The sequence below is a fragment of the Bemisia tabaci genome, chromosome 10 (genome assembly GCF_918797505.1).
Source record: "Bemisia tabaci chromosome 10, PGI_BMITA_v3".
Lineage (NCBI taxonomy): Eukaryota > Metazoa > Arthropoda > Insecta > Hemiptera > Aleyrodidae > Bemisia > Bemisia tabaci.
In genome coordinates, this window is record NC_092802.1 from 25,730,046 (window position 1) to 25,756,535 (window position 26,490).

Consider the following 26,490-nt stretch of genomic DNA (forward strand, 5'->3'; position numbering starts at 1 on the left):
AATTCTTATAAAATTGAAAACTATGCAGTGAAACAACTAAAACCTCAAAAATTTCTCTTCACAGTCACAGTCATGAAACCTACAACTTGAGTGATCCTGTGGGTGGAAGCGGTTAGTTGCGATGAACAAAGGAGCTTTAAGTATAAGACTAATTAATGGCAAGCGCCAAGGGACCCAGAAGTTAGTCTATTATTTCCTTCCCCCTCCTGAGTCTGTAATAATGACCTGTTCCAAGTAATAAGATCTCTTAATTTTTCAGTCTCTTGTTTATACCTTTGTCCATCTATTCCAATAATCAGGCTGTAGCATAAGACCATGATCTCCAACGTAAATTCTGCAAGGGCCTGTCTGATCATAATCAACATAGCAGATTAACTTTTAAAAAATAAATCTTTATTAATGAGATTTTAAAGACATCAAAGTTAACATACACCACTGATGGGAGACACAAAAAGAGGAAAATTAACAATAATAAAAATTAAACGATTTTCATTGCTGTGAAAATAGTTTCCCGGTGACCTCATCTGAAAAATCAGAGAGAATAATTTTAACGCCATGCATTCGAAAGGACTCCTGAGGTCTAACTCTAGTTTGATTTGGGTTAATCACCGTAGTTATATTATTTTACACTATGCAACACATAATTAAACAAAAACAAAAATGCAAGAAAACGTTTAATGATCATGTTCAGATTTATCCAGGCGAATCTCAAAGGGAGTGCCATCCTGCTAAAACAAAGAAGATTGATTACTAAAATAAAGTAGGCAGAAAATGGTGCTTATTATAAGGGATAGATTTGTATTGCTTCCAGTAAAGGAGTTTTGAATGCCACAGGGATTTGCGATTTATGCGCTACATCTAATGTGCAATTTAGCGAGAAACATGATGGTGGTTGTAGTTTTCTCTGAGAAGAACTTCCGAGCTTATATAAAGCTCTTAAAGTTGAGGCAGTTATGGAGGGAATCCCCAACACTACCCTCAGTTGCAGTTTGCGATCTCTCTTCAATTTTATGAGAGAAAAAGTAAGTACTTTAATCAGAAATCTTTGTGGTGTGCATGGGCTCCATTGGCTTTAATTCAAAATATAATAAAAACTTTTTCCACGACACTCAATTTTTTGTAAGTCCTTATTTTTGGGGGCGAGTGGTCAACCAGCAGGATGGCTTTCAATCTGATAAATGCCAGATGGATAAATACTGAAAACATGATAAACATTTTTTTTTTTTGGATTTTAAAATTTTTTTAACGTTCTGTATACAACTCCGAGAAACTATCTTAAGAGTATGGTATGGCATAATTTATTTAGAGACCTACCTATGTACAATATTAAAGCTTCTTAAGGGATCACTCACGTATTTTTGGATTTCCTTTTTGGAATAGAAAAATCTTGTTACTTAAAAAGGTACACTGTAATTTAGTTAAGCATTATGTAATAAAAATACAAATTTTGGCAGGGTTACGGAGGTATAATATTTTAATTGCAGGTTTGGGAGACTGACGGAAAGTTCAACGGTCTTAGACCAGAAAACCTATTTTTTCAAGTATAAGTAACTGAAAATGTAAAATAAGGAAAACAACTAAAATTTAATTATTATCAGCCATGCACAGTCTTTAAAATTCACGTAATCAGTTATCTCTACTGTTCTTTTGCAATTTTCAGTCGACTGCTCCACGCAAAAAACCTTGGGTTTGATAAAGACTGATTGCAATAACTTTTTCTAAAACAAATTTAGCAAATCTTTTTTCAGATAAAAATGAAGAACATCCGTTGCAAAATGGTTTTTGGATTTAAACAAGAGAAGAAAAAAACTCGAGACTTCAAAACAATGGATAATACAAATGTACAAAAAAAAAAAAAAAAAAAAAAAAAAATTACTGATAAAAAGAGAGACATGACAACTAACTTACAGCTAGATACCACAGTTGAAAAATTTAAACTTCTTTAAATTTTTCAATTTACTTTATGTCAAGATACAAACTTTGGGGGAAGAGGTTGCCTGAATTCTAACATCTGTACTTAGAATCGAAAAAATTCATTGGATTCAGCAAATTAATGAAGAAACCTTTCGCAACAGAAAAAAAATTGAAGTTCTCATCATATCAAAAGTTATTTTACATCATGAGCGACAGAGCAATGATAGAATGATGACTTTTTGAACAAAAAATGAGAACAATGATTACGAATGCTGATTTCTTCTGGCGTAAACTTTAAATGGGCAAAAGCTAGCCGTGTTGAATCTTAAATGAGATTCAACATTTTAACGATAACCAAAATTTGGACATCATTACAAGTTCACTTACACTAATCAATAGCTAAGGAGCTTGCATGAACGTATGATACAGGGTTGCCACAGAATTTAGGAAATGACACCTTGACTTTTTCTCATTTCTTCTGACTTTTTAAACTCTCTGACATTCCCTGAGTGGTACTGAGGACGTCAGAATGTGGAGCCGTCCAGAAGAATGACAATTCACACGCAAATGAGAGCTTTTTAATGTAGTTTACATGGTTTGTCTTGTGTGGTTCTACATAATTACTTTATTTCCGAGTTTTCCAAATTTTCCTTGACTGCGGCAACCCTGATATTACTTACAAAATCAAAAAACTAATCAAGTTTTGATGATGACTTCTAATTTTCTACAGAAATTTTACAAATGAATTGGAGACTTGATTCCTGGAAATTAATTTTAAAAATAGACAAAAGACTGACTTCTGGAGTTCAATTACAAACTTATAGTCACTTCTTATAAATGTTTTGACTTAAAAATCAACCTCTCACACTTTACACAGAACATGCAACTAAAATTTTAAAAACTTGAAAAATTATAAAAATTTTGGTTTATAAAAGTCTACAGAAAAGAAGAGAGCTATGGAAGATAAAATATAAAAACCGAGCATTTCACATGTTTTTACTGGAGTAGGTAATTGCGACTTTTGAACACTGATAAGGAGCAGGTGCACTAAACTCTGGAGCATTCTATGATGACTGAAAGTGATCATGCTTACAAGAAACGGTCTTCAACAGAGATAACTTATCTCTGAACCACGAAACTTGATCTTCAAAGATAAAATGAAAGAATTAAGTTAGATTTTTAAAATAAGTATTTTAAAGTACAAACCACCCCTACAATACAACAGTAAAAGTGAATTATAACTAGAAAAATGCCAAATCAAAAAAAAAAAAAAAAAGGAAAAAAAAAATGAAAAAGTACGCTTGATTCAAAAAGTAAAAACGGACAGCAAAGTTTTCGGAAGATTGTGCATGTCTGACAGATTCGAGATGAACTTTGTACACAAAGGTTGGTCACAGAGGCATGTGAAAAGGGCACGAAAAAGGGGAAGATACAAAAATGTTTCATACGATGAGAAATTGGAGGTAATAACAACGAAGGTTGAGTGAGTATCGTGTAGCAGTCAAGAATTTTTCAATTTCCCGTTGGGCTCTGTCCCTGCTATGCTGGAAATCGTAGAGTTGGCCGCCTGCTCCAGCCCTTTTTGTAGACAAACTTGGTAGCTTGGCTTCATCACCTGAAAAAGAGCAAGGAAAGAATATAGAAAATGGAGTTTGGCAAGGAAAATAGAGGATCTTGATTTTACATCGAGAATGTTAAATTGTCTTGCCATGTCACCTTTACATCCTAAGAATACTGCATTATTTTAGAAACAAACAAGCTGACAACTCCCGACTCTTGGGTGCCGGATAAGGAAGCGATTCAACTTTCCATCTAACAGTTTATCTATTAAATTTAATCGACCAGAGGCGAGTTGAAATATGGCAATGCTGTGAGAGCAAAAATTAATACATCTTAAATCAGCTAAGTTCTTTTTCGATTTTTCATTACCTCACAATCGAGTAATCGATTAATCGACATGTAAAACTTTGAAGGCGTATAGAAACTGTTTCTTCATTAATAATTACCTAAAAGTTAAATGAGGTGTGCTTAAAATGAGCCCGGATTTTGGAAAATTACTCATTTGAACTATTCTTTCGTCCAGAAGTATTAAACAGAAACTGAACATTTGAAGTATGCTATAGATCGCAATATTTTTGCTTTGATCAAACGGGTGAATTATAGATCTTTAGAGTAGTGAATTGATCGGAAGAAGCGATCATGCTTATGTATTGAATCGCTTAAAATTGGATTGAGTTTATCAGAAAGGAACCAACCCAAATTTTCGGAAAAATTGAGTTAAGAATGTTTTTCAGTTCTACGTGTCATATATTTTCTACTGCCAAAAACTCAAAATCGAAAAAAAGAATAAGTCTGTGAAAAGAGGGGTTAAAGTTTATTTTCTACTTCGAGTCTTATGCAGGAATGAAACTTTAAACCTCTTTTTCTCAGTTTGAACTTAGAGTGGGTTGGTTCCTTCTTGATAAACTCGGTCCAATTAAAGATACCCTTTTGGTTGGACTACTTCTAAATGTCTCATTCTTTAATAAAAGAGTGCTCAAACTGAAAATCAAATTTTTTAAATTAAAATTTCCGAAGGATTTTTCATCCACCGACTTCAACACGTAAAAAGCTAGATAAGGTCGCTCCCAAGGTGATAAACAATTCAGAAAATTTCATAATGATCAAACAACTTTGTAGATTCTTCCATCCGTTGCTTCTTTTCAGACATTATTTGTAGGTTCAAACCATGGATTCACAGCATTTTTAACTCACTCTCATGTGCAATTTGTAGCATTCAAGAGCATTTATAAGGAAAAGCGGTTGTCTTTAATGCCTCCATGTCATTGGGATTAGCAAGTTTAAAGTCTCCATTACAGGGTGTGCACTGGTTACATAAAGCCGTTCGTTGTTGCTACGAGTAGATGCTTGCCACGATACTGATAATTGATTAAGTTACACTACAGAAGAAACCTCTTTCGTTACAAACGGAGAATAACTTGTGCCATAGTAACTTGCCAGACAACAATTTTGGCGACATGATTAACATACACTGCAGAATGGCCTTATATTCATTCTTCCCGCCTGAATCCTAAGGAGGAACATGAAAAAAAAAAAAAAAAAAACCAACTGCTATGCCTTTTCTAAATTGATCAGTGGATGCTAAGCTCCACTTGATTAATCATCTTGAATTTTGAAAGAGGGGAAAGGATATTATCTTTGAGTGCTTACATTATCCCAGACGACAGTTGCTGCATTGTCAATGTGTTCACCAACTTCTCTCATCTCTCCTCGGTACCTGTAAAAGGATAATGATAAAATGAGAAAAGATATGCTAATTTTGAGAAGAGGTTGAAAGAAATACTGATGATTCAGCTTGTAGAGGACAATTTGGAGTGGAGATTTCCTCTGCTGAGTCTAGTGTACCATTATTTTTATACTTTGCAGATTCTACTTCCAACTTCTTCTCATCGCACCTGCACCTCAGTTCTACAGTATTGCCACAGAATTTAAGGTGATTCGATGGACGCCATATTTTGTGTCAGAACGGCATGCGATTTGTCGCATCAATTGGTTCCATTTTTTCAGCTACTCGTCATATTTCTCCAATTTTGAGATCGCAATTCTGTTGTCAGGAGACTAAAGCTCTCACTTACCAATTTTAATAAAGAAATTCAACGTAATAAAGGCGTGGTTTTTTTAGAGAGAAAATATCGCATTCGAGTGCAGTTTCGATATCAGTATCGAATGCGATGTTTTCTCTCTGAAAAAACCACGCCTTTATTACATTGAATTTCTTTGTTAAAATTGGTAAGTCAGTGCTTTAGTCTCCTGACAACAGAATTGCGATCTCAAAATTGGAGAAAAATGACGAGTAGCTGAAAAAATGGAACGAATTGATGCGATATATCGCATGCCGTTCTGACACAAAATATGGTGTCCATCGAATCACTTTAAACAAAGAAATTCCCTCACATTTCCCTAAAATCTCTGACACATTTCAGTAAAATTACCTGATATTTAAGGATAAGCCAAATGGTTAAAAAGATATAATTAGAATTTTTTTAACACATGGTTTGTTGTTCAAAACATTAAATCTATTTTAGAAAGCAGATATAGGTAGTTTAATGATGTATTCCTGACACTTCTATAATTTTCCTTGCATTTCCAGCTTTTCCTTGACTTTTCAAAATTCTCGGACGATTACCAGTTTTCCCTGACCATGGCAACCCTGGTTCTCGACTGCTCTTACAGCTGAAAGTTCCGTGCCTGATATTGTCGTTAGCCGCAGCTGCAAGATATTTCAAAACCTACTGCTTCTTGCAATCTGACATTCTTGACTAAAAGCCAAATTCCTATTTACCCCAAAGGAAAGTAACTCAAAAACCATGACTATAACCAATGTAAACTAAAAACAATAATATGATAGTTGGGAGTGAATTTCAGTACTTTTCGCTACCCGCGTCATGTTCTTTGTGAAATTTTTGTTGGGAAACATGTACCAGAGTGCTTAAATTTGCACCTTGTCCAGTCATCTATTCATCATGCTCTTCCTGAATCGATCTTCAAAAGAAGATTATTTTCTTTTGGAAAAAAAAACTTATTACAGTGATTGAATTGGATATACCATGAGGAATTGATAGGTAAGGATTTTTTGGTTTTCTGACAAAATAATGGCTGGTACACTGCGAAAAACTGTGATTATATTAATCAATGTCCAGCAAAAAAATTTCAGTTGACATAAACTATAAATATCATACCTGACATATGACCAGACAATGAGAGTCAGCAAAGCGACACCCATTACCATGTTACATAAATTAGCTATATCATACATTCCAAGCAATCCCAAGACTCCAGAGACAATGTAGAAAAAGACAGCAATTGCGAAAAATACCGCTGGTGTTCGTGCAGCCTTGAAAATGTTTTTACTTTCGTTGTGAGATTTAAACTGATTGAAAAGTTCTTCTATATCCTGAAATTGAAAGTATTTAAAATTCATCAAGAGAAATTATAGACTACCACGCACAACATCTTTCATATAGATCATCATCAGATAACAATACCACATATGATTTTGACTAATGCAACGAAAATTATGCAGATGAGAGGCCAGAAAATATTTCTCAATAAAATTGATGCATGCTCAGCTGAGTTCAATTTTGTTGGTAAACAAAATGCCTGTGTATAATATTTCCCTGTCTTTAGTTCTTGCTTGAGTCTGCGTCAAATAAGTTTTTCCAATTTTAGACTGCAACAAAAGATCGTCTGATGTCAGTTTGGTAAGGAAAGTAAATGTAAGATTCAAGATCTTACATTACTTCCAATCTATCATAGTCTAAAAGTGCATTAACTTACTTGGTGTGGACTCTAAAAAGAGTAACAAGCTAGTTTCTTCAGCTTTCTGCAATAAATGTACAAATGTATTTTTGCTTAACATTGCAAAAGAAATGACGGAACTTTTCTCTCATAAGTGATTAAAATAGCACGGTCTGCTTGATTATGAATAAATTTTTTCGTTCCCGTATTAATTGGAAACTGGTTGAAAGTATGATGAAAGAGGACTAACAAACAGAAAGTTTTAGGTTAGAAAAATGTTTCTTTTTTATTCTTCTTTGAGAGACTTCATGGAAATTTCATTAAAGATTTATGGAATTAGCATTTATCTAAATATTTTTATTAGAACAGCTATTCAATTAATTATTCTATGAATTAAAGTATGATGCTGAGAAAAACAGGGTTTACTTACAGACTCTAGTTTAATTTTGTAAGATTGGGAGAACTCTTCACCTCCCATTTTCCTCTTGCAATTAAATTGCTCTAAGGCCTTATCTTTACACCTGAGATGTTCCGATTCTAAGTGAACAGCGCTAAGGTAAGGTTTGTTTCCGCCACAGATAGACTCCATAACTTTTTGGTATATCTCTTTTGCTGCAGCAACTGCCGATAAATTATTTGCTTCAGCCGTCGCCTGGAAAAATATAAATTATGACAAAAGCAATGGTTAAACTAGAATGCCAGAAACTTGTTTTTACAAAGAAGCAGAAAATCCTTAGCTTTGCCATTTATTGAAATGACCTTTTCCTTTTAAGAACTCCTAATTTCTCAAGATTTGCTACAACCTTTTCTCTTTAGTACTCTTCACTTGCAAACAGCATATTGTTTTTGCAACCATTTTATTTTCGAAGCTCGTTTTTGCAGCCTTCCCATTTCTACACCTGACCATAGGAGACCCACAAGCTGTGCTAGTAGAGTTCCAGCACCCCTAATCATGAAAAAAATGCAGAGTCTGAGAGCCATAAACCAAAATTTGAGAACCACTGAGAGCCAAAATTTGAATTTGAGTCTGAATGGGTCTCCTTCAACATGATGCTGTTTCCGCGGTTGGTCTTGATTATTGAATGAAAATACGTATAAAATGAACTACAGAGGGAGTGAAAAGGCTGGATAGATACTCACGACAAGCATTGATTTGGGTTCAGGTAACTCATCTCCACTGAAAAGATTTATGTACGACTTGAAATACTGCACCAACTCTTTGGCCTTCACCCTCTGGCCGCTAATTTCTTTGAGCAGTAGCTTTTCAGGTGACAGCAACATAGGTACCAAGCTGCAAAGATGTTTTTTGAATTCATCTTCAATATCTGGAAGCACACACGGAGAACATACTTGATAAATGATAAGTTTTATATCCCTCTAATAGTAAGAGCGCACTCAAGGCAGTACATCATTTTTTTTTAGAAAATTGCTTAGGTTCTTTTACTTTCAATTCTGAGGGAAATTGAAGAAGGAAAAAAAAAAAAAAATCTTTACCGCAACCAAACAACAGTCCTTACAAAATCAGATAAAAAATGAAGAGAAGAAAGAAAGAAGAGTTAACAACCTGAATTAGTTTAATTATCACAGATACACACTTCGAGTGTAGGGAGAATTAACTTAAGAGGTAGATTTTTCTTATGTAAGTGCAGAAATCCAATAAATTGCTACAATCACAAAGACTAATTAAAAATACTACACTGTTACTGCAGATTAAAAAAAAAAAAAATGATCATTACAAATTACCAAAATTCAAACTGACCACTGTTTTCCTAGCCTCATGGTACTTCAACCACTGTAAACTGATGATACAGTAACTAACTCAACTACCTCTTATCATAATTAGAATCATAGATAGTAGTCTCAAATTTAAATCAAAATTCTTCTCCTAATGCATAAAATCTGGGAAGCCTGCTAAATAGGCTATAGGGGCTATTTTTTTGAGGGATTTGGTGCGATACGGATCAGTTTGACTTGCATTTATATGTTTGCAGATCTTTTTAAAATTCTGAGAAACAGTTTTTTATACATTTCATGGAAGAGGAGGGGGACTTGTACTTAGACACTGGCAAAAATATTTCCACTCATGAGTAAATTAAGTTGCTATATTTTACAGGAGAATCCTATTATCCAGCATTTAGTATAATATAATAAAATACTTCTTTCTGAAACAAAATAGGAGTTTTCGAGACTTATGTTAAGACATTTGATGGGTAGAAATATCATCCAACATGCCGCCTCCTTACCTGACAATCTCCCATCAAAATGAGGATTAGTGGCGACTTTCAATCCAGGATGAGGCATCAAGAAGCAGTGGATCTCTGAGAAACATGCTTTGATATGCTTCCTTAAGGCTTGCAATTCTGGGTGCTGTTTGTCTGATATCTGTAAAAACAAAACAAAAATCATCAAACACATCAACATCATTTATCAAAATTTGATTACGCTGTTTTACATTTCTGAAAAACTAGCGGGAGTGATACTTGCAATCAAACGGTTCTATAAAAACAGGAGTTAAACGAATTTTTGCTTTGTAGATCATAGCTTGCCTTTATCTTCTCGGACAAGATCTTGTCGACTCATAAGTTTGGCACTTTTTTCTTTTTATTTCTGCTTATTGAAGTATATGATGCAAGAATAAATTTGTGAAAACCAAGTTTCAAATATAGTGACAGTATGCGTTGCTCACATAGTTCCTATTGTGATAAGATGACTTCCTTGAGTAGAAGAGTAGGAAAATCCCAACAAGTAAGGTGTCTACTAGAACAAGCTGGCCAAAAATTAGTATGTTTACAGTGCTTTTTCAGTACATTCCCAAGAAATTCAGTACCTCCTCATCAGAAAAATTAAGTGCTTTTTCAGTACCTCCATTTGACTAAGTTTGAAAAATTTTAAAAATTTGAATTTCTCGCTCAAATTGCGACAAAAATGACAAAAAATGGGAAAAATTCCGGACCTTCTTGCAGAATTTCCGCACTTTTTCAGTGCTTCTGGACGGCCCTTAAAAAATCTGTACTATTTCAGGACTTTCTGGAAATTCCAGACTTGTAGATACCCTGCACAAGAAAATAAGCCAACAAGAAAAACATGGAACTATTTGATGGATAGGAGCACTGTTCTTATCATTAAAAGATCTTCTCATGGAACTCCGCTCGAATAACAAAAAGAAAAATTCTTACATAACTAATGCGTTACTATTCTCGAGCTATGCTAATGGCAAGAGATATCAGATCAAGTCTAGACTAATATTCTGTCCTCTACTGTTCCGACAAAGGACCCTAAAAATAAAAAAATATAATACATACCTTCAGCCTTCGTTCTAAAATTTCCTCTCCACCAGCTGCTCCGTATTCTGCCTCATAGGGAAAACTCCAATCTCTGACTAAAAATTGTAACTTTTGAAACGGTTTCTTTCCTGTGTCAGCTAAAGCCAGTCTTCCATATTCAGTGAAGAGCTAAAAAAATATGATTACATGAATTAGAAAACACCAGAAGATATTAGAAATTGAAAAATGAATCAGAAAGGGGGAGATTGCTTAATAATTTTAATTTATGCAGTGTTTCTATGACGGTGGAGGCAAAAATCTCTTATGTGCCAAATTTGAAAATTAATTTTGAGAAATAGATATTCCATGTTTTGAAGATGAAGGCAAAATCAAACAAAACAAGTAAGATTTTTCTCTTACTTTTTTTTCAAATAAGTTAATTTAATTTACTATGTCAGCATGCAAACACTCCTTTCCAAAATAGCGAAAGGGGATCTCACTTCACCATTAAAATTATAAGTCTGAGACATCTCATTCAATAGTAATTCAGTTGTTTTTTCTCCTGTTTTAGGCCGATTATTCCCTGAGTAAAATTACTGATATTAATGCGCATGATACCAACTTACATCTTCCCTCTCAAAATATGCCTCATGACTTCATACTGACTCAAGTCCTTCTAGGCCATGAGAGAGTATTTTTTGAAGTAAAGGCAAAAATTGCAAAAACTAATATTGGATACACAATGAAGGAAGTTTTAAAAAAAAATCGACTATGAATTATCTTCATAAAGGGTTCCTAGTATGGGGATGATTTGGGCCGAGTTAACCAAAAATGCAAGAGGTCACATTTTCACACACGAAAAAAACAAAAAACAACACAAGTTAGTAGGCTTGTATATAACCAGTCGCAAATTTTCTCTTGTCGAAAATTTGACATCGGAAAAACATATTTTGAATGTGAAAATAGTGATAACACTTCATCCTTGACATTGAGTCTTAGGAAGAAATAAAACATCAAGCTTCTTCCACGGTTCAAATTTGGTGCAACTTGGTGCGTTTCTGCTAAACTAGGCCCATTTGAAGGGTTCATCTTGATTTTCACTTATATTTCATAACTATACATAACTTTATGAAATTAAACGATTTAAGTACCTGTAAGTGTTGGAGGTCATCCTCTTGTATATTTTGAGATAAATTATAGATTTGGATCGAACTAAGCATTGTGCTTAACGCAAAGACTGTGGCACAATCTCGGACAGTACTCTCACTATCGAAGGTTCCTTGAGTGTCCAAAAGAATGACAGCAATCTAGGGAAGAAAGGAGAAAACCATAATAAGTGAGACAAATAAATAGTTAATTGAATTTTTCAGACAGGGCCCTAAATCATAATATTTGATTGCTTAAGCAGTTGTAACGGCAGTAGAATAGTCAAAGATCCAACAAACAAACCGCCTACAAGGCCCATCAGGTTACAATGGGAATGTTACTTGAATAACTTGTTACTCCAGAAGATTTGCTTGCGACAAAATAAAGTGTAGTCTGTTTCAGAAAACGTCTTCAAGTTTAATATTTGCCAATTTGAAGGTACCTCCTTGCGACAGTCTTATGGCGGACTGACAAAGGGCTCACAATTCAGTCTATGGTCATCAAATTGACACAACCGGCCAATCACAAAGTACCATTCTATATAAGCGTAGTCTTGTTTAACGGACAAACACATGAAGTCAATGAACAGCCTACATAGCATGAAATTTTGCAGGGATCGAAAAGAAACCAGAAATCATATCTATGCTAATTTTGAAGGCAGCATATTTGCCCGGTGCCTCCTATTTTTACAGATCGAGGCTTTACTTTTAGGAAAATTTTGCACAAAGTATGAGTAAAATTAGAATAATGGATTGTATTGAATGGTAAATGCCATAATGGAGTATGAATACTAACATTACTTATGAAATTTCTTGATGGAATAAATATGGATTGAGCGAAACAAACCTTTTCTCCATTTTGCAGGGTGGTGATGAATACTTCAGACCACATTAAAATACCCGTTGTGTCCCTTTCTGAGCCTCCCCGCCAGGAAAATCCTTCAAGAGGTGTGTCTGAAGCTCCCATCCAATCGGACCCATAAACTGCCGCTTCTGATTCATACTGTAAAATAAAAAGGAACAAGATCAAACATACAACTAAATAACTTGGCAGAGAACTTCTGAGGAACTAAAATACCTAAATTACACAAAAATCAATATGAGGATCAAAGTATTGCAAAAAAAAGCTATAAAAAAATTAGCTTTAGAAAATGAAAGTTCAAAAATCAAAAAAAGTTCATTCCCCAGGAGATTGCAAAAAAAAAAAAAGATAAAGAAAATACCTTTCAATTTCAGGATAAAAATATAGCAATGCAGTTGTGCTTAAAGGGTGCTTCAAGCCAAAATGAAAAAATTGAGAAAAACGTGTGCAGGGCCCGTCTACTAAAATTTAATTTGGGATTTTCCTGATTTTTTTTTTTTTTTATACTTTCAGGTATATTCCAGATTTTTCCCAATATTTTAAATGAGATTTCTCGATTTTTTGCGCGATTAATCTGACATCCGTTTGATTTAAAAAATCAACATATTTGATAAATTTTTCCTAATTGTAGACACCCTGGTATGTTCAAGTTTTTCAATAAAGCTATGATTTAGTAAATAATTAACGTTGATACACATATTTGACTCTGATTGTAATTTTTTTCCTCACTTTGTCAACGTTCGATCATAAAACTTGAGAGGATTTTCAAAACTTTTAGAACTGATTAAAAACTGTATTATCATGCTGACTATGGAAAAAAATGCAGTTTTTCTGGTAGTAATTACTGATGAGTATGAATTACAAAAATAACAAAGAATACTCACCGTATATTTCATATATCGGAGGAAAAAGTCTAGGAGAAATGATTTGCCTTTCCTAAAAGCACCAGCAACAGAGACAACAGCAACGCTGCAGTCTTTGATTTCCTCTGAAAGGAGGATCTCCTCCAAAGCAGATTCATTCAGGTTGAATTTGTGATTCGCTTCGGATGTGACGATTTGAACCGCGTGGCCCCTCATGATTTTATTGAAGGTGTCTGATTTCACATCTGAAATCAAAGAAATATATAGAATAAATGAATAAGATTAAATGAAAAGACAATATAAGAACAAAGAGGGGGGGGGGGAATATAGAAAAAGGACTAACGCTGTTTGATTGAAAAATATAGTTTCCCTCATTCTGACCAATGCAGCATCTGAGGCCGGACCATGTTGTAAGAGGACGACTCGTCCATAAGCGCTTAGATTAGGGGGTACATTAGTCGAAAAGCAAACTGTAGAAAAACTGTGATAAGTATGGTATAGAAGATGCAGGTCGACAAAAAGCCGGGAGTGCTTGCAAAAAATGCAAGAAAAAAATTGTGGCTACAAAATTTCTCAAAGTTAGAGCTTATGACGGAGCCTTCTGTTCACAGGGTTCCTGGAGTTTCTTTGAGAATTTTTCTGTTAGGAGAACAGCACTTCGGTCGTGGGCACGAGGTGCTCTGTCCTCATAACGGAAACTTTTGTACCTGTTACGAAGAAAGCGCAGGAGCCCTGAGAACCCCGAACTATTTTTCTTTAGTGTAATTCGTTTATTTGTTAACATTTTGAGAGATTTTCATGTTTCTACCCTCTCTTTCGACATACTACGTCTGCCCTCGGAACCATGCACTTAGCTTATGGACTTAAGAAATGTCGTCACTGAATTACCTATAGGTACATACAAAATTTAAAAAAAAAAAAAAAAAAAAAAAAAAAAAACCCTCCGCTGATTGGTTTGTAGAAGATTATCCATAATATGTATTCCACCACCCCAATACCACCCCCTGGGGGGTAGGGGGGGGGGGGCTTTGTATTTGCTGTTGGCAAGGATGACGATTTTCCCTGGGGACGGTCCTGAGGGGGACAGGGGGCAATCCATCCCCTTTTCCCCAACCCCTAATTCGGACCTGACCTTTTCAGGGCGATTGTAGACAATTTTGATCGATTACTGGGGGCGATTGTAGACAATTTTGATCGATTACCGGGCATTCCGGATCTTCTTCCTGAAGTTCGATGCTCCCCCCCCCCCCTTCCCTCAAAATTTGGCCTCCTCGAACAAACCCCCCCCCCCCCTCCCAGAATCGACTGCAGTGACGCCCCCGCTGTTCCCCGGGTTCAATGCACCGTGAAACCTCATCGTCGCCGGTGATACCGGTGGCGTGCCACTTTAGCCGGGTCACCGCATCGGCATCGGCATCGGCATCGACACCCGAAAGGAGTCCTCCGAAAATGACACGGCTCGCGATGCGCCCGCGAATCGCCGACTCATCCGCGGATGATTCGCGACCCCCCCCCCCCTCCCCCTACATCACCCCTCCTTCCCCCCGCCGTCGGTCGCAACGGGCGTTCCTTTGCATTACGGGGGGCTACGCCCGGGCGGGCGCGCATAAGAAACGTTGCACAGTGGATCGAGTCGATAGGAGCACTGGAAAAAAAAGAATCTTAAATTTGCCGCCAAGAAGTATTTCTTCTTAAATCAAGAATTTTTCTGGTTAATATAAGCTACTTTTTTGTTTAACCCAAGCATTATTTTCCTTGTATCAAGAAAAAGTCAGCTTAAAGCAAGAAAAAAAAAAATTCTTGGCGGCAAATTCAAGAATCATCATGCTTGATCCAAGCTACTTTTTTTTTTTTTCAGTGAGAGGTCGGACGAAATTTGGAAACTTTAAACGCTTTTAAATCCGTTTATACTGGAGTTTGAGGTTCTAAAAATGGCTTCATTGGTTTCCCAGGGTTGTCACAGAGTTTGGAAAATTAGATTCCCTGCACATTTTGGCGGAATTCCCTGACAATTGAACGAATGCTCGATTTTTAAAAAGACAGTCAGGAATAGTTTTCAGGCAAAATTCCTTGTTCGAAAGGTCAAACCCACTCGAGAAAGCAAATGAAGATGATTTGACAATTTTTCCCTGAATTTTCGTCATTTTCCCTGACATTTCCAGGTTTTCCCTGACTTTTTAAAATTCCCTGACATTTCCCGGTTTTTCCGGTATTCCTTGTTCGAAAGGTCAAATCCACTCGAGAAAGCAAATGAAGGTGATGCGAAAATTTTTCCCTGAATTTTCGTCATTTCCCCTGACTTTTTGAAAATCCCTGACATGTCCCAATTTTCCCGTTATTCCAGACTGTGGCAACCCTGGACTTTCTTCGTAAAACATTTCTTCTAAAAATACCCCTAGTAATTTAAAAAGTGACAAAATGAACGTAAACAATTGTCAAAAAATATCATGTTCGACCTCTCTTATTTACTCGATCCATTGTGCGGCGGGGGAGGGGGGGCGGAGGAATTTCGCTCGGGTCGAACGACGAGAGTCGAGTCGGTCGGAGTCGGATCGGAACCGGTTTCCTCGCATGGGTAGGACCGGGTGTAAATAGACTCGGCTCCTGCGGCGGCTCCGGCTGGGACGTGCGCCGGCCGTGCTTCCCGGGGCAACCGGATCGTCCGCCGAGCGCCGGCCGTGCCGGGAAAATTGTATTCTGTTCGCGGGTTGAGAATGTGAGGAGCAGTGTTCCCATTCCACGTCCGTCAAAAGTTCCGGGATTCAGAACTTTTTTGCTTCAATTTCTCCAAGTCCATGACCGTCAAAAGTTCGGGGGTTCCTTATAGATTTTTTCAAAAGTTCCGGGAAATGCAAAAGATTCGGAATATTTTGGCAATTTTTAAAGTTCCTGGGGTAAATACAGGAAAATCCTGGTTTGCGGGTTGAGGTTGTGAGGAGCAGTGCTCCCATTCCACGTCCGTCAAAAGATCCGGGAGTCAGAACTTTTTTGCTTCAATTTCTCCGAGTCCATGACCGTCATAAGTTCGGGGATTCCTTTCAGATTTTTTCAAAAGTTCCGGAAATGCAAAAGATCCGGAGTATTTCGGAAATTTGAAAGTTCCGGGGGTAAATACAGGAAAATCTCGAAAGTTCCGGAATTAGGAGCTAGCTCCGGGAAATGCAAGGTCCGGAATATTTCGGAAATTGTTAAAGTTTGTAAATACAGGAAAATCCCAATTGCGGGTTGAGATCGTGAGGAGCGGTGCTCCCATTCCACGTCCGTCAAAAGTTCCGGGATTCAGAACTTTTTTGCTTCAATTTCTCCAAGTCCATGACCGTCAAAAGTTCGGGGATTCCTTTTAGATTTTTTCAAAAGTTCCGGGAAATGCAAAAGATCCGGAATATTTCGGAAATTTTGAAAGTTCCGGGGGTAAATACAGGAAAATCTCGAAAGTTCCGGAATTTGGAGCTAGCTCCGGGAAATGCGGAGCACTGGTTGTAAGGAAAAGATAGCGGGTGAGATGTGAGGAGCGGTGCTCCCATTCCACGTCCGTCAAAAGTTCCGGGATTCAGAACTTTTTTGCTTCAATTCCTCCAAGTCCATGACCGTCAAAAGTTCGGGGGTTCCTTTCAGTTTTTTCAAAAGTTCCGGGAAATGCAAAAGATCCGGAATATTTCGGAAATTTTGAAAGTTCCGGGGGTAAATACAGGAAAATCTCAGAAGTTCCGGGATTAGAAGCTAGTTCCGGGAAATGGGAGCAGTGGTGAAAAGAAGGAGAAAAGTAGAGTGCCTACGTGAGGAGAGAGCGGAAATTTCGAAAAAAGGAGCTCCAAGGGCCCAAAAGGGCAGTGACCCTTCTAAGCAGGGTGTCTACTAAAAAAGGCTGGCCAAAAATCAGTACTTCAACAGTACTTTTTCAGTACATTCCCAAGAAATTCAGTACCTCCTCCATTGAAAAATTCAGTACTTTTTTAGTACCTCCAATTGACGAAATTCGATTAATTTAAAAATTTGAATTTCTCGCTCAAATTGCGACAAAATTAACCAAAAGACGAAAAAATTCTAGACCTTCTTGCGGAATTCCACTTTTCCAGTACTTCCAGACCGCCCTTAAGACATTCGTACTATTTCCGGACTTTCCGGAAAATCCGGACTCGTAGACATACTGCTAAGAGAAAAAATGTCACTGCCAGTCTTCCACAAATGAAATCGAACGATCAATAATTTAGTAGCTCATAAGAAAACTTACGAAATGTGTTAAGGAATCCGCGCAAGTCGGAAAACCAAGGGATGCGACGCTGTCACATCTACAAGTCACGAGCTTTCGTTCAAAACAAATCCGAGGAAAATCGGTCGAGTAGTTTCCGAGATCGAAGGAGGACAAAAAAGCCTTGGGATATCAAATATATAGATGCTATGACCATAATGTCCTTTGAGTATTGGAGTGTGTCTAGCATTGAAAAAAACTAAACTCGAAATTTTTGGTCCCAAACAAGTTTTTTTGTATATTTGCTGTGCTGAACAATAATTTAAGTTCCCATCTCGTGGCACATTTTGCCTGAATCCGTCTTTTTACATCTGTTCGTAAAAATTATGCTCTATAATTGCCGTACTATACAAGAATAAAGAAGAGACTACTGCGTGCTATTCACAAACGGAAGTTCAATTTATCAATTTAATAGTATCTCGGCTATCGGACGCGACATTCACACGGACACTCGGATGCAACTATTCGAACTCGAAAGATGTCCGTGTTGCATACCCGAAAAAATGAAGGCGTTTCGATTTGTTTACAGCTCTCAGTGATGGAAGTGGATTTATCAATTTAATAGTATCTCGGCTATCGGACGCGACATTCACACGGACACTCGGATGCAACTATTCGAACTCGAAGGATGTCCGCGTTGCATACCCGAAAAATGAAGGCGTTTCGATTGTTTTACAGCTCTCAGTGATGGAAGTGGCGCACCGGCAGGCTCCGTTATCACTGGCTGACTGCGATGTTACTACTTCGTTGATTAAGTTGAGTGTGCTGCCGATAAATTCAGTGACATTTTTGGACAGCTTTCTTAAACAATTTCTCTGTAAGAAAATAAATTGGCGGCAGAAATTTTGAAACGTCACATGGCGCTTGTGACACTTTGGCCGGCAGGTGACGACTTACTGCTCTCTTCACTATCACGGCAGATTTGTTACCCCGAGCAGATGAGTGCTTTTCATGATGAGCCAACAATAATGGTCCCTCATTGCAAAGAAAATTCCGCCTATTCTTTTTGGGGAGGCCGGAGGTGAACTTTGAAGCTCAGGAGGGCGGGCGTTAAAGTTCTCGACAGGGAACTTTCACTTGCCGAATCGGCGGGTTGGCAGACTGGAGCCAGGACTCGGTGCCCGACTTTCAATACTTTCATTCCACGTCGTCGTTCTCGCTCGGGCTCGTGTCGCACACTCAAGCTCAACCGTCCACGTTCAGTCCCGTCCCTACGTTGCAAAATCGAACGAGAAAACCGTAGAATTTCCCGTAAGATTCCCGATATTTTCCGACGATACGACTGGAAAATGGCATTAGTGGACATGCCAAATGATTAAAAAGATGTAATTTGAAATGGCTTCCACACAAAATCTGTTGTCCAAAACGTCAAACACTGGAAAAAAAAAAAACAAATTGAATCTTGAGTCCAGACTCTTAAAAACATCGACAAGAAAAAATACTCTTGGTTTAATCGGATTTTAGCTTAAATCAAGAACCAAGCCTCTTAATTTGAGCGGATTTCCTTTTGATTTAAGCAAAAATCTGATTGAATCAAGAGTATTTTTTCTTGTCAATGTTTTCAAGAGTCTGGACTCTAGGTCCAATGTGTTTTTTTTTTTTTTTTCCAGTGAACCCATTCCGGAAAGCTTAGAAAATTTAGATCACATACTATTTTGATTGTCCTATGTATAATGACGTCAGGAACTTCTTTCTTAGAGAAATACCGACAGCTCTTCAAATTTCAGAAAAAATACGATGAAAGAACACAAAACATCTCTGTTTCTATTCTGCCGTGCTAAGCAAGCACGCCATATGAGCTTTCAGACGTTGCCTAGTTTCCTCCGATAAAAACCGGATTTACTGGAGAAATTGCCAACATTATATTTCAAAATTATCGGAAAATTTTGAACGCAGTTTAATTTAAAATATCAGAAAATTTAAAGGGAAAGTATGCATGAATGTTGTCAAAAATACATGTTTAAACAGGGGGAAATTTGGCAACCCTCGAAGGTTCATATAGCGTTCTTCCTTAGCACGGCAGTATTTCTATGCTGCAATGAAGATACGCTTCTGTAACTTTTAGACTTTTAAATTTATGAAAACTTTTCAAATTCTAACACCAAGTTATATTGATAAAGATATATTTTACTTAAGTTTAACTCTTTGCAACTTTATAAACCCGAAAGGTAAAACTAAAGGATAACTTCTACTCCACTCTACACTGCTCCAATTCCGGAAAGCAAATAAAGAATAGAGGTGACTTAAGAAAATTTTCCTAAGACACTTTCGTCATTTTCCCTGACTTTTCTAGGTTTTCCCTGACATTTCCCAGTTTTCACTGACCGCAGCAACCTCAGGGTGTCTACTAAAACAGGCTGGCCAAAAATCAGTACTTTTACGGTACTTTTTCAGCACACTCCCAAGGAATTCAGTACCTCTTCGACAGAAAAATTCCGTACTTTTTCAGTACCTTCATTTGACGAAATTCGAAAAATTTCAGAAATTTGAATTTCTCGCTCGAATTGCGAAAAAAATTCTGGACCTTGTTTCAGAATTTCCGCACTTTTCCGGTACTTCGGGACCGCCCTTAAAAAATCAGAACTATTTCCGGAAATTCCGGACTTGTAGACACCCTGACTCTACTTTGCTCCCATTCCGGAAAGCAAATAAAGGTGACTTAAGACATTTTCTCTGAGACACTTTCGTAATTTTCCCTGACATTTCCAGGTTTTCCCTGACATTTCCAGGTTTGCCCTGACATTTCCAGATTTTCCCTGACTCTTTAAAATTCCCTGACATTCCCCAGTTTTCCCTGACCGCGGCGACCTTATTCTGGCTGTTCTCGGGGTAAATCAACATCACGAGATAGGAATCCCGATGAAGGTCATCAAGAGCCGTCGAAGCTCCAATAACCGCGGCACCGGTGCGGAACGAAAGCTCAAGCTCGCGCCGAGACGAGCCGGCAACGACCCGGGTCGCGGCGAGGCATACGCAACCGCTCGTTGGACCCGGGAAATTAAGTCCGTTCCACAAATTGATTCCGCGTAAACGATCGTTCTAATTACCGTCGGCCGCCGCGACGCTTACGCCAGCCTGGAAAAATCCCCTACATTCGCCCGCGATCGCCCTATTAACCCGCCGCCGAGGGAATCCAGGGATGTTCGGGGGGGGGGGGACGGGGTGGCTGGACCATTTCCTCGTCGTTATGATACCTGGAATGGCTCATAAAAGAAGTTTATGTTTTTATCGGCGGGGAATCGAACGTGTGCCGGCGCCTTATACACGGAGAAAAAAACCTCGTGCGTGGGACCCACTTAGGTCATACGGATCTCTGAAGTTTTCGGATTGAGCATCTGAACACTTTAGGTCTCAGTGGCGTGACTATCATACCTGCCGCCACCGCCGGGCGGGGGGGGGGGGGGGGGGGCAGCGATGCGAGGGGCGCAAAATTTTGGGAAAAGAAAATGGGAAAAAGAAGGACTCTACACGACTCTAGCATATGGATGCAACTATACGTGCTCCATGGATGAGCGTGTTGTATACCTGAAAAAAAGAAGGAGTTTTGTTTTTCTTTCAGTTCCCTCCTCACAGCGATTCATGTGGCGCGCTAAGATACATGATCAAGACTCCGCACTCCTAATTTCTATAATGTGCAAAAGTTATTTTTGAAAGTCAAAGCTCTGGTTAGCTTAATGATGGAGCAGTCCTAGTCTATTTGCAAATAATTTCCCGGAAAAACACTGGAGCAGGGCAGGATTTACCTACTTGCCGCCCATGGGCCGCCTGTATTTTGCCGCCCCCTTCTCATTCGTTTTGAAACATCAATAAAAACCATCGAGTGAACGTGCCAGCGCGCGGGGGAAGGATGCAGAAGACGCGTTTACTTGTGTTGGACACATTTTTTGCGTAAGCCCTGTCAACACTAGTAGCAAAAGTTCACGGAACTGCGCGCGAAAGTTCAGTTCCGTAAACCTATCTCTGTGTGGACAAGGCCTTCCATTCATAAGAAATGAGCGAAAAAATTATGAAAGAACAAACATAAATGTAGTTCAATGATTTTAACTTCCGCCGCCGCGCCGCGCAGACTGCACTGTGTTTGGCGCAATGCGTGAAGTATTCACGCGGTCTTGTAGGCGCTATGCATTTCACGCTGACCGCACTGTCTTTGGCGCAATGCGTGAAGTATTCATGCATTCTTGTAGGCGCTATCCGTTTCACGCTGACTACAGTGACCGCACGATGCAATAATGCGTGAAGTATTCGTGCAGTCTTGTAGGCGCTAATATGTGTTACATGCCGACCGCCGCGCGCCGAGGGCTTCTCCTTTTCATCTCAAGTCCTCGTCATCATTTCTCTCTAAGTCGCGCCGTTCCAGGCCAAATTGCGTGTTCGGTTTCTCTCTTAACTCGACTAATTAAAGGTGCTGTCTCTTGTATCACCGAAAGACAACAAAATTATTTAAATTACTATACTCTCAGGAAATGAGAGATTTTGTTGCCTTTTCTCGTTTGTAATATTTTTTTCTAAACTCGATTTTTTTTATACCTACATTTAAAAAAATGGCAAAATTTGCCGCTCCCTAGATTTGCCACCATGGGCCGCGGCCCATGTAGCCATCCCCTTAATCCGGCCCTGCACTGGAGAAAATATATTTTAGAGGCTCCGCAATAACAATCTAAGCAATTTAATCAGCGGGTTGATTGATGAAATTGATAGACAAAGCTATAGACAAAGAGGACAATGGGAAAAAAGGAGCGATCCTGCGGTTGAAACGGATGGTTGTTACCGATAATAGACTAAGGGAGAAAATGATAAATTAACTAACTTAGTTGGTTGTTTGGTTGCCCTTAGTCTAATACTTGCTTCCTATACGTCCATTGCTAACACCCGTTTTCACTTATGGAATCCTTCCATTTTCTTTTAATCCCCTTTGTCTATTGCTTCGTCAATCAATTTCAAGGATCAGCCCGTAGGTGGGGCAGATGTAAATTTCGGAAGTCAACGCTAGTTTTCGCCTATTGATGAGTGGTGATCGAGGGACTCATAGAAAAAAAAATCGAAGAAAATTCTTTGAACGACGTCTGATGATTTTAAGGGCAAGTATGTTGTTTGGCGGGTTTTTGCAAAATAGGTTAGCATTGCGAGATCAATGACTCAACTCAATAGTCACTAGCATTGTTTTCAGATTGTGCTGAAAATCAGCATCATTCCCCATTCGATCCCATGTGAAATATTCTCATTTCATTTTATGATATAACCTAGCAACCTCCGTCATTAGTTATTGAGCGTCGACTTCCGAGATGAACTTTTTACACTGTAGGGAAGAAAGCAGTGTGGGGTCTCTAGAATATATTTTCTTAGATCGTATATTACGGATTTACAAAACGAACACATGTAAATGCGAATTGCGACGGTATCAAATGGATCCTAAAGCGTCCGTGATGCAGAGCGAGGATTTCCACCGTCAATGCCAAAAATTGATTATAGCCGGTGCCTCACTTTAACGACCCCATAAATTATCTTTTAATGATCCGTTAAAGCACAACGAACGACTGCACATTCACACTAGACAGCGGCGACACAGAACAGCGTAAGGTGTAAAACACAAGTAAACGACTCGATTGCTCGTTAGGTGTTCGCTATTTTCCCCGGCCGAAAGAACATAACTACCTCTCAATGTTGCAAAATTTCTACTCGCTAATTGTATTTTTCCCAGTGGAACTGCTAAGTACCTCTTGCTGAAAATTTCACAGAGTTTTCTTTTGATTACACGCGAGAGCCAGGAAAATTTTTGACTGGAGTGTTACGTCGTCTTCTTTGGAAAAAATTAACGGTTTCTGTCAGTATCGCAACCTTCGAAAGGGGTTACGTTGCTTCGTGTTGCAAACGACGCGACGCCGTGTCGATTGAAAGTTATATTTGCTGAATTATTAAGGAGGGCGGAGGTTTTTCTTCGCTGTTGATGAGGCGAGTACGAGGAAAAAAAGTGAAAGCGAGAAAAAATTGGAAGATTACCTCTATACTAGCTTCGACCTTGGTTTTCTTATTAAATGCTTACAGTTTGGACAAGCAAGTGATTGTATAGTAATCAAGGCCTGACTGGGGAAGAAAAATATAATTTATCCATAAAATGCCTGTTCAATTTTTTATTCATTCCTTTTTAAAAACGAGAGGCGCTCACTCTATTGATTTAATTTTGATCCAAACTTGAACTCTGTTTGAATTACTCGAAAAAAAATGGGAAAACCACCGGCAAAATAATTAAAACCCTGCAACCAAAAAAGTCAGTTATTCTGCGGAACACTGGAAAAAAACACATTGGATATAGAGTCCAGACTCTTAAAAACATCGAGAAGAAAAAATACTCTTGATTCAATCAGATTTAAGCGTAAATCAAGAACCAAGCATCTTAATTTGAGCGGATTTCCTTTTGATTTAAGCTTAAATCTGATTGAATCAAGAGTCCTTTTTCTTGACAATGTTTTCAAGAGTCTGGACTCTAGATCCAATGGGTTTTTTTTCCCCCAATGTTTGGCGACAAAAATATATTATACTTAATACTGATTATTTTGATGATGGCCCTAGTCGCCGAAAAACTTCGGAACTCTGTTAAGTTTGAATAAATTTAAGTTTTCTTAAGACTCAACACTCTTCCTTCACCTATAGTGCTTGGATATCATACCAACCTACAACATAAATACTACTACTTCAAACATCTATGAAATGTTTCCTAAATTAAATTTAATATTCGTGTATAAGTATTTCATCTTGTTATTCGACCTTAACCTCATGAAGTCGAGATGCTGTCATTACTTAAAATCTCCTAATCCCTTTCATTTCGAAGTTTCTGCCTCCCGCCTCCGCCACAGCAACATGACAATCGCTCACGTGTTCCCAGCGAGTATTGTTGATACTTCGCACGTCAATTAAAAATACTCAACCGCCGCACAGAGGAGCTCGTCAATGGAGGAGGTTAGGCACGATGCCTGAAAACTTAAAAAGCTTGTATCAAAGCTACTAATACGAAGTTTAGCGATTTAATGGTGGTTATATTCATTTTCTCCCAATATTTCCTGCTTACACCACTCCTAAAAACTTAAAAAAAGACGGGGTGGACATCAAAATTTGTAGTTTTCGTTAAAATTATATGGTGTCTAGTTTTCTTGGCAAAGCTCATTTCCTGATTTTCCCTGATTTTCAGGAGCTCATTCCCTAATGAGAAACCGAAGTTTTCTCCCACTTTCCTGGGATTTTCTTGGGGGAAAAGAATATAATTTTCCAGAGTTTTATTTGTATGCATATATCGATTTTAATTCATCTTACAGCCATTTGTTTGGCGCACGTCAAATTAGACCGCCAAATGTGAAAACGAAACGATCCCTGGGTGGTTGGAGAAGAGATTCCCTGATTTTCCCGGTAAATTTTCATTCCCTGATGAATCCCGGTTTTTAAAAAACTAGACACCATGGTTAAAAATGTCATGTTCGGTCTCTGTTGATGGCTCGTTCCATTGTGCGCGCCACGGTTTTACGTGATTTTTCCCTCTTTCGTTACGTCTCCGTGCAGCCTTCTCCTTCCTCTCCAGACGCTTTTACGAAGCTCCTTTGAAAACTTGATGGGAAAAAGAAAAAAAGGGGGGCGGAGGGGAGGGGTGTTACGATAAATATAAATTATATTTATCGTATTCTACGTATAAGGTTTTGATGCGATTACATTATACAGCGGTGCTTTATTTTTTTTTTAAATTCTTCTGTTTAAACAGGAGTTGTATTCTGCCGTGCTAAAGGAAAACATCGTACGAACATTCGCATTTCCTCTGATGAAGACTTCATTTTGGAAGTTGAAAATAAAGCGATCCTCTTGGTGGAAGCGGGTGGTTGCAATGGACAAAGGAGGTAACAGCAACCCACGAGAGACCCCGTAGTTAGTCCATCATTTCCCCCTTATTGTCTATGACAAACATCCGTTTCAACCAATAGGATCGATTTATTTTCCTATGTTTTCTACGTCTATCGCTTTGTCTATCAATTTGAATAATCAGCCCGCTGGTGGTTCACCGGTATACATAGATCAAACTGTATGCGAAGCCACACGATGTGAAAGAGTCGAATGACCTCTTTAAAATTGCCGCCGAAAAGTAAATCGAATTCACGCTATAAAAATATAAAAGTCGGGTAACTGTTTAATCACTATTACCGAGCAAAACGCTTATTGATCCCCTGTTGCCGATTTAGAAGAAGGGGGCCATTAAATATATTTCATCATTCTGTTAGCGTTCAAGGGGCAAATTGGAATTTCGATGAAATTTGGCGAAATTGCTCTATCAAATGCACTTGAGAGGAGGGCTCCCAATCTAATAGCAGCATCATCGGCGAGTATAATTTAAAACATGATGCCACAAACTCTCACTGTTTGTTCGTGTCTATTGACTTACTTCTAAACAATTGAGCGCAAAAGGAAGGATCTTACTACCTCCCGGTCAAAACGGCCTAAACGCGGGACCCTACAATTTTCTCAGGGATTATACAGGGTCTTCCCAGAGACTCAGAAGTGGTAAAATTTTGCATCTAACCCCCAAGGAAAAGGGGGATGTTTAATTCCTCACATTCTGAATTTCAAAGGATATTATTGAGAGAAAATTTCACGAGAGAAGCAACGAAATCACTCTTAAAACCTAAAAGTCCAGTATGAACGGAGCCATGAGCTTTTAAAATTTCCAAATTTTGTCCGATCTCTCCTACAGGGTGTCTACAAAAACAGGCTAGCAAAAAACCAGTTCTTTTTCAGTGCATTCCCAAAAAATTCAGTACCTCATCAACAGAAAAGTTCAGTACTTTTTCAGTACCTCCAATTGAGGAAATTCGGCAAATTGAAAAAAATTGCATTTCCCGCTCAAAATGCGACAAAAACGACA

At 38.2% G+C, this 26,490-nt stretch overlaps 1 protein-coding gene across 3 annotated transcripts in view; it reads right to left on the minus strand.

Moving 5' to 3' along the window:
- Positions 1–371: 371 nt before the first annotated feature.
- The window catches only part of atl (atlastin GTPase), a 34,850-nt gene continuing 8,731 nt past the window's right edge, over positions 372–26,490 (minus strand). For all 3 annotated transcript variants that reach the window (XM_019061886.2, XM_019061887.2, XM_019061888.2), the window contains exons 2-11: positions 13,367–13,590; positions 12,468–12,623; positions 11,627–11,782; positions 10,515–10,664; positions 9,456–9,594; positions 8,353–8,537; positions 7,643–7,864; positions 6,654–6,868; positions 5,125–5,191; positions 372–3,529 (exon numbers count right to left, since the gene is read on the minus strand). In XM_019061886.2, the coding sequence (XP_018917431.1) occupies positions 3,416–3,529; positions 5,125–5,191; positions 6,654–6,868; positions 7,643–7,864; positions 8,353–8,537; positions 9,456–9,594; positions 10,515–10,664; positions 11,627–11,782; positions 12,468–12,623; positions 13,367–13,590 (1,628 nt within the window). In that variant the 3' untranslated portion in view covers positions 372–3,415. The remainder of the gene's footprint in view (positions 3,530–5,124; positions 5,192–6,653; positions 6,869–7,642; positions 7,865–8,352; positions 8,538–9,455; positions 9,595–10,514; positions 10,665–11,626; positions 11,783–12,467; positions 12,624–13,366; positions 13,591–26,490) is intronic.